At 48.3% G+C, this 8,393-nt stretch overlaps 1 protein-coding gene across 1 annotated transcript in view; it reads left to right on the top strand.

Annotated features, from left to right (window-relative positions):
- The first annotated feature begins 2,248 nt into the window (after positions 1 to 2,248).
- Positions 2,249 to 8,393, top strand: part of MID2 (midline 2) — a 60,769-nt gene continuing 54,624 nt past the window's right edge. The window contains exon 1 of the mRNA XM_088527474.1: positions 2,249 to 2,964. Within this exon, the coding sequence (XP_088383600.1) occupies positions 2,305 to 2,964 (660 nt within the window). The 5' untranslated portion in view covers positions 2,249 to 2,304. The remainder of the gene's footprint in view (positions 2,965 to 8,393) is intronic.

Raw genomic sequence — 8,393 nt, 5'->3', positions numbered from 1 at the left:
GGCAAGGGAGAAGCATCGGGGAGAGCCTGGCTGAGAAAATCGTTAGACCTCATGTGGAAATGCCCACGTTTCAAAGAGAGATATCAAAGACAATCCAGCATGACTTTTGGGCAGGAAACCCAGTTTCCTAGGGTTTGTTTTGCAATAAAGAGTTTGGGGGGAGATAAATTATTTGGCCTTTCCGAATATCCCCAACAAATTCTCTAAATCATTGCAGAAAAGTTTCATTGGTCTGGCCAAAGGTTGCTCTTCTCAGCTGGGGGGGTGCGGGAGGGCTTGAAAGCTGGAAATGTCGCATTAAATGTGCCCGTCGGCCACGTATGTGTGTGAGTTTATGTGCTTGCCTTGCAACCTTGATAGAGATTAGGCACTGCTAGGTCTAAATTGGCTGCGAGAGCCTGATTGCCTCCCCTCCTCTTCTCCCTTGAGCATTTGCATTAGGTAGGAAGCAGGAGCTAATTACATGGCCGTGTGCTATTTTTACTCATAGGGCACGTGCTCCATGCTGTACGTGGGAGAGACCTGCTCCAAGGACAAATACGGCCAGGATGGCGCTGAGTAGTATTTCATTTCTTAATTTATGGAGGGAGGAGGTGGTCCCATAGTTGCATGATGGAGGACATCAGGAATTACATCCTATGGAAGCCAATCTTCCTAGCTTGCTGGTTTTGGGAATAGCCGCATTGACCAGCTCTTTGAAGAGGCTCTTGATGGGGCAGGAGCGATGGTGGATGTGTTTAGCTTCTGATCTACCAGATGTAGGGATGCAGCTGCAGGGCCTTAATCTCTCATAGTTGCACTCCTGGACCACATCTGGCTTCCCCCAGAGCAAGGGTGCGCGTGGCCAACCAACCCTATGACCCTGATGACGGGAACTTTTGTGGCCCAAGTGACGCTTGGTTGTTTACAAGCATTTGATAGTTCTTATATTTTTGGGGAGTTAATTACTCCAAACAAAGCCAATTTTAATCTAATCGGCGCTTCCTTGTGCCACATCAATCACAGCGCATCAAAGTGAACATCAAAGGGAGAGGCGTGAAAGGCTTTGGAGGCAGTTCCAACTGCTTCACCCAGGTGCATCCCTGGAAGAGCGTCCTGTTCCATGACACTTGTCCCTGTTTCTGAGGCTTCTTCGACTTATCTCGGATCCAAGGGGTGCTGTGGAGGCAAGGAAAACAAGATTAATGTAAGAATGGCCAGCACAAACAAAAACTCTCTAAACTTTATGCTCCTTTTTAAAAATTATTATTATGTATTTTCTTCTTTTCCCCCCCCAGACTCCTTCAGATAGCCTCTCCGACAGGTGCTCTGGAGGAGGATGTAAACTCCATCCAGCCTGTAGCAGATTGGTCTGGCCATGAGCAAGCCGCGGGTGATTGCGTCGTAGCCGACTCACCTGCAGTCGCTTTGCTGGGATTCAGCTTTGATCGCAGCTCCCTGCAGAAGTTGCTGGGAACGTCCCATTGTGGCCCTTATTTTTCAAATGATATCTTTGAGACTATAAAAAAAGTGCTGTTTTCGTTAATTATATATTTTTTTGTGTGCCCTGGGGCCAGTAATTTTGCTCGCTGGTCCAGCAGAGCCAAATCGGGGAAGTGGGAGCTGCTGGGCTCACTTGCGGAGCACTGGTGTGTGCGCTTGCTGCTGCTCTGCCCTGCAAGGAAGAACCCCAGTGAAGGGGCAGCTTGTAACGTAGGGATGTTGTGACATGCGAACACCCGAGATCTAAAAATACAACCTTGTTTTCCTGCAGCTGGCGTTGATTTAGACATCCGTGTTTTTGTTTCTTTTTCCACTGAAGTGCAAGGCAGGGCAGTGTGGATACAGGACTTTGCAGGCTGTAATTTTCCTCTCCGTCCTTCCCCACCCTGCTCCTGAAAGACGGTGGCTGGTAGAAGCTCTCAAAAAGTTGGCAGAGGACTAGGGCATTGGAGCCTCTAATCCTCTCTGCTTGCCCAGGACGTCCCAGACCCCATTAGCTTTTCCTCTTCACTTTAGTGAAGGAAAGAGAGAGGTTTTATCGGGTTTATAGGAGATCTTTTGAAGCAAGCTGCTGTGTTTGTGGGAGTCCAGCTGTGCTGTGGTAGCTGCGTCAGGGCACATGGAGGCCAAGGGTCTTGCAGAACTGGATATCCTCAAATCTGCCCTGCCTGAAGGTACCCAGTGCAGAAGAGTCTCCTGGGTTTCCTTTTGCTGGCCACAATAGCCCCTTTCTCACGCTGCTCCTTTCTGCTCTCCTCTCTCCCAGGTAACTGGCCAGCTTCCCTGGATTTCCATGCTGAATCAGGCTCGTTTTAACTAAAGATGGAAACACTGGAGTCGGAATTGACCTGCCCAATCTGCCTGGAGTTGTTTGAAGACCCTCTCTTGCTGCCGTGTGCTCACAGCCTCTGCTTCAGTTGTGCCCATCGCATCCTGGTGTCCAGCTGCTCCTCCAGCGAGTCCATTGAACCCATTGCCGCTTTCCAGTGCCCCACGTGCCGCTATGTCATCTCCCTCAACCACCGCGGCCTGGAGGGCCTCAAGCGAAACGTGACCCTGCAGAACATCATCGACCGCTTCCAGAAGGCGTCCCTGAGCGGCCCCAACTCCCCCAACGAGAGCCGACGGGAGCGACCGTACCGCCAGAGCCCTACCATGGCCGGGGAACGGATCGCCTGCCAGTTCTGCGAGCAGGACCCGCCGCGGGATGCGGTGAAGACGTGCATCACCTGCGAGGTGTCCTACTGCGACCGCTGCCTCCGGGCCACGCACCCCAACAAGAAGCCGTTCACCAGCCACCGGCTGGTGGAGCCTGTGCCCGACGCGCACTTCCGCGGACTCACTTGTCTGGAGCACGAGAACGAGAAAGTGAACATGTACTGTGTGGCGGACGACCAACTCATTTGTGCCTTATGCAAACTGGTGGGCCGCCACCGGGACCACCAAGTGGCATCGCTCAGCGACCGGTTTGAAAAGCTCAAGGTAAGCTCAGAGGGCTTTCAGCTCCCTGGAGACCGCAGTGTTCACTGTAGAGTCTTTGCTGCTCCCCAGCTTGGTCAAAACCCTGAGGTTCCAAGCATGAGGGTGGCCATGCGGGGCTGGGAATGACGCGTAGCCTCATGTCCTGTGCCTGTTTCTTGTGTGTCCCAGCCCTACGGCAAGGTGGAGTGTAAAGCAGCCAGATGGGAGTGGTACAATAAGCCCTTGGGCTGTGAGTGAGGGCAGAATGCCCAGGAGCTTTCTTTTGTAGGAACTGCTGTTGGCTGATGGAGTAGTTTCAGAGCAGGAATTGCTTCCAGATGTCCCAAGCAGAATCTCTCACTTAGGTCGAGCAAACCCTCTGAAGCCCCAAATAACATGAGCCATGGGACAGTTTGTTGGCTCGTTTGAGGCTCGGGTACCAACAGGGTGAGCTGGGTCTCATTTGTGTCATTGCAGCGAAGTTTGGACCACTGTCCTTGACTGCTGTCCATGGAGAACTTCTCTACCAGAGCCTTAATGTTGCATTGAAGCGGCAGAAACGGGCAGTCATTTTCCAGCCCCCTTCACTTGAGTACATAGCACATATTGATCTGAGCTGAATTACTGTTCTGATGCTCTTCAGGTTGGCAAGATCAAGCCTCTAGAGATCCCCCTGGAGTATGTTGAAGCTTAATTTTTATGCAGCGCTTGTGCTTGTACTGGATATTGTGTGAACCCGTATGGCTGATATTTGACCTATATAAAGCTAGAAATCCCTCTCCATCCCCTGTGCATGCCACATGAATCTGCAAAACAGTTTTAATTTATTTTCTTCTTTAATATTGAAAAAAATATAGCTGGTCCCATTAGAGAAAATGCTGGTAAGACTGTAACTGTGGTTGCACATTATAACCCTTATCGTATGTTTCCAACTTCTTCTTTGGTTTTGTTCACCCTTAATCTTCTGGGCTTGTTCTGACCCAAAAGTGCTTTTCTTGGCTCTTTGTCTTGTTAATGCATTTGACAAAATCGATTTGTCTGCTCTTGTGTTGTTTTTTTTTTTTTTTTTTTTTTTGAGGGCAGAGGAAATACTTCTATCACTCTAACAAAAATAACATTTTTTTATGTGCAGACTAGATTGTTTAAAAAAAATATCTCCGTAAAAATTCTCATGGTGGTATAAAGTGTGTGCACGGAAAGGCTTGCATAGAAAGTACAGGATGTGTGGTCGCTGATATTTGACTGCTGTCTTGAAAACTTGACGTGACAGTTTCATCCTCAAATTTTGCCTCACCTAAGCTTTCCCTATTTTTCCTTTCTTACTAGGCTGTAGCCAGTAGACCAGTTTTAGTTCAGAACATTCTTTTTCAGTGAGGAAATGTCTCAATTAGCAAATTGGAAAGCTTCGAAAAAAACGACTGTGGATGTTTGCATGCAATAAAACCAGAGGACGGGAATGCAAACCCTTTAATGTTCCCTCCCCCCCAACTCTTCTGGAACATGTTGGCAAGCTGGGCAAATTGATCAGAAGACAAAAAAAAAAAAAAAAAAAACTCTCAACAACCTGAATTCTTTTTCCACTGGCCAAATTTTGCCCGTTGCCAAAACACCATTTAAAAAAAAAGTCTCAAGTGATTTCTAATGAAAAAGGAAACTCTTCCTTGCTTATAATCATTCTTTCTATGGTGCTTGTCTTCCACAGCCCACCTTCAAACTGGTGGAGCTGTGGTTGAATCAGTGAGTTAGAGGGATCGCAAGCTGTGATTTTCCCACCTGCAGGTTTTCTGTTGAGAAATGCTGCTTCCCTGGGAATGTGTTCTCCACAGTGCTTTGGAGTCTTACTTCTTCCTTTTTTCCTTTCTTTTTTTCCCAATCAGCTGGCCTCCGTTTGCTTGATCTTAGAAGCATAGGAATTACCAGTGGCCCCTTGAGGACAGGGTCTCTGCACGGCCAGCAGCACAGCTGCTCTGTGCTGGATGACTCCGGAATAACCTTTCCCAAGTGGAATGTCTTCTTGCCCAATCCAAGGCCATAAATAGCCAGTTTCTTCCTTGAAGTTGCAAGAGTTTCACTTCTGGGTCCACCCAGCAGAGCCAAAAGGGATGAAGATTTTGTTGTCAAGGCATAATCATCTGAGGCACAGCCTTAGGCTCTATGGACCGAGCTCCTTCATGCAACCAGAGCCCTCAGGTGTGGTATTAAGCTTCAATGGAGCATACTGGCCTGCAAAGCCCAAAGTCAATCTCGATTGACCAACCTGCTTCCTTGAAATGATATCGTGCTCTGGCTTGGAGCAGCTGCTGCTGTAAATGAACTAGGCAGAGTTCAAATTCATCAGAGGCAAATCTGATGAATTCATGAATTCTCTTTGGATGTCTCTTTTGTTTTTTCCGTAATGCTCTACTTCTGCTGCAAGAATTGCACACCGTAAACGTGGAGCGTGTGCCCCCAAGCTTTGTACTCAGTGTTTGCAGTAGTGTTTTGTGTCTTCCTTCTCCTATGGCCTCAGTCTAAAGCAGACCTCAGCATGGTCCAAACTACTGCCTCATGAAATACTGTTCATTAAAACCTGAGATGTGAGCACAGGCGTGACGCTGCCTGGCATGAACCTGAGCCAAGTTGTGTCGGTTGGCAGGCAAAGTTCTTCCCGCGCTCAGTGACATGGTTTTGCTCTCTCCGTTCTTCTTTGAGTGGTTAATCAGTGAGTTATACTGTTATATCCTGCTCTCAAATGCTTGTGCATTGAGCAGTTTAATCTCCAGCTTTGATCGCATAGCTAGAGCTAGCTGGATTTCTTTTTTTCTTTTTTTTTTCCTTTTTTGATGGAAAGTTGGATTTTCAACCCAGTAACTTCTGTCAAAAGAAGTGTGCTTTCCCCCAGAAAAGTCCCTAGTGGTTCTCCCCTATTTCTAGTGGTGGTGCCGTAGTCTCCATTTCTTTCCTCTGTCCCTTATCGGTGTCCTAAAGTAACTCCACCAAGCCATCTGCCAGTCCTCTTCCTCCTTGCATGCTTGAATCCAAAATCCCTAGCGAGTCCCTGCAGCCTGGATTTCCCTTTGCGGCGCCACATTGATTCTTCCCCATCATACTATGCACCCCGAGGTATTTTAGGAAACATCTCTAATCCCTTTAAAAAGTACGATGGCTTTTTTTATTATTATTTTGTGCATCTTTAGCTCAAGCATAAAGAAACCAGTAAGCAGAAGCAGGCTTCCTGCCCCCGCTGCAAGCACGAGTTGGAAGGCTCACTTGGCTCGCTCGCGGGTGAGCTCACGCGTGCGCCGCCATCCCAGGGAGCTTCTTTAAGTTGCGTGTAGCTGGCTACGCTGCTGTTCTTAAGTCGCTCTCGGCTTGTTGGACCTTTTTCCCACCTCCTCATCTCTTCGCTGTGACTTGCAGCCTGGGTGAGAAGGTACCTGAAATTCAGAGGAGCACCAGGCAGGAGGGGGTGTTGCCTGGCCGCGATGGGGTTCAGAACACCGCGACCAGCATAGTAATGAGCTGGGAGCGTGTCTGGGAGTTTTCTGAAGTCGTAATTACCAGGATTCCCAAAGGAGGTTCGGTGGCTTCCATTTATCCCATTTTCCAGGAGCCGCTGGAGAGGCTCCACATCAAAGGCTGCTAGCTAAAGCACGGCGACGGGAAGCCCAGGCAAAATAACTCTTTGGATAGCAAAACGCTTCATAATAGGGTGGCTCTTTGCAGGACCTGTACTTAAGTGCTCCTAGAATTGCAGATAGAGGAGATGAAAAGATTTTATATTACAGTGTTTTGCCCTGCAAATGCTTGGGGTGCGACTAGATGAGGGGATGGCAACACCAGCGTTACCTGCTCGGGCAGGAGAGTAAGGAGCAGCGTTGCAAGTGCATCCACACGAGTGAAGGTGGAGGGAGACAGCAAATCATATTGGGACTGTGGGACAGCACGTGCCAGTGGCCAGGCTGGGCAAATCTCTCACTCTGGGCTACATCAGGGAACGGGACATGCTCAGGGATGAGGTGACACCACGGTGTTAATGAGGGCAGGCAATTTCTTGGAGGCATTGCATTTCCCAAGGTGTTTTCTGGTGGGTTTTGGTATTTATTCAGCATGATGCGTTTTGGAGCATCTTGGTGCAATGTGACCTGGGCTGCCTAGACACATGCTGAAATATTTATGTGCAATTCTGCACTAACGGTCACCTCTCTTCAACCATGAAAAGCGCTTACCTTTGGCTGCTTCCTATGGTTTTAAGCAGCGACAGGTAGAGCAAGAAGTGCTCGTTCTCTTCTCCCTCTCTAGACAAGATGAGATCCACATTAATATTTACCCCAGTGCAGGATTAGTGGCTCTAGGGTTCAAGCTTGCCTGCTAAACCAGATCTTTGAGGGTGGTCACGCGCCTAAGCAGAGAGCTGGGATGTGAACAGTGGCAAATGTCAACCAGCGCTGCAGATTCGGCTTGCTCATTGATAGAATTGCTTCTGCTCCCAAAAGCCAACAGGCAAGCATGCATGGTGCTCGCAATGGGTGAGCGTGGCTATGAGTAGCCCCTAAATCTGGCCTTGATGGTTATTTTCCCTTCCTGCGTGTTCAGCAATGGTTGAGATGTTGCATGTGACAAGCAAGGAAGGGCCTTCTCAAGCTAGACTCACTAAAGAGATCAACGTGAAAGATGCAATTAAAAATTCATGTAGATTAAGAGCAAAAAAAGAAGAAAAAAAACATGACCTAGATAAAGCAAACGCCGAGGAATGCAGTGCGTTATCAACCACATATCATCTTTGCCGATTATAAATGCAACTCGGCTTGCAACCTGTAATTACGCTGCTCTCGCTGGAGCGTCACCCCACTCCGGATGCCGCTGCTTTGGCAAGCCCGGCGAGAGCGCAGCGGGGTCGCCTTGCAGCACACAAATGCAAGATTGGAGCAAGGGATGTTGGACTTGGAGCTCTTGGCCGGATCTCCCCGTCAGGGATTTGCGTTGCAAGGAGAAGTATTCAGAGGAAGGGTTTTGCTTTAACGACTTGGCTCCCTTTGCTTTCTCGTTGCTGAGGCTCTCGGCAGATTGCCATGCTAGAAATCCTGGGGAAATATAGGTGCCTTTTGTAACACTTTATATAAGCTCTTTGCTAAAGGAAGAGCAATCCGCCAGGTAGAAAGCCTGTCTTCTGCCTTTCAGATAGCTGCACTGACTCTAGCAGATTTATACAAGTGTGACTGAATTCAGAAAAATCCCTGTGCTAGACAAATCGCATACAGAAAGTTGCTACTTGTTCCAAGGCTCTTAAGAGAGTGGTAGAGTCGAAAGCACAAGGTGGGGGAAACTTCCATCTCGCTGAAATGTAGGACTTCTTTGCCTAGGGATTTTTGAATGTGTTCTCACTTGTGCTGTGTGAGTCACCACGATTGCTGCTTAATTTATAATTTAGTGCACTGCCATGGGGCTACACTGAATTTTATATATGTATA

Source organism: Tinamus guttatus, unplaced genomic scaffold, assembly GCF_059628265.1.
Source record: "Tinamus guttatus ecotype Peru unplaced genomic scaffold, ASM5962826v1 Tinamus_guttatus_pri_ptg000287l, whole genome shotgun sequence".
NCBI classification, from domain to species: domain Eukaryota; kingdom Metazoa; phylum Chordata; class Aves; order Tinamiformes; family Tinamidae; genus Tinamus; species Tinamus guttatus.
The sequence above is the reverse complement of the archived record's forward strand: the minus strand, read 5'-3'. Positions and strand labels throughout refer to the sequence as shown.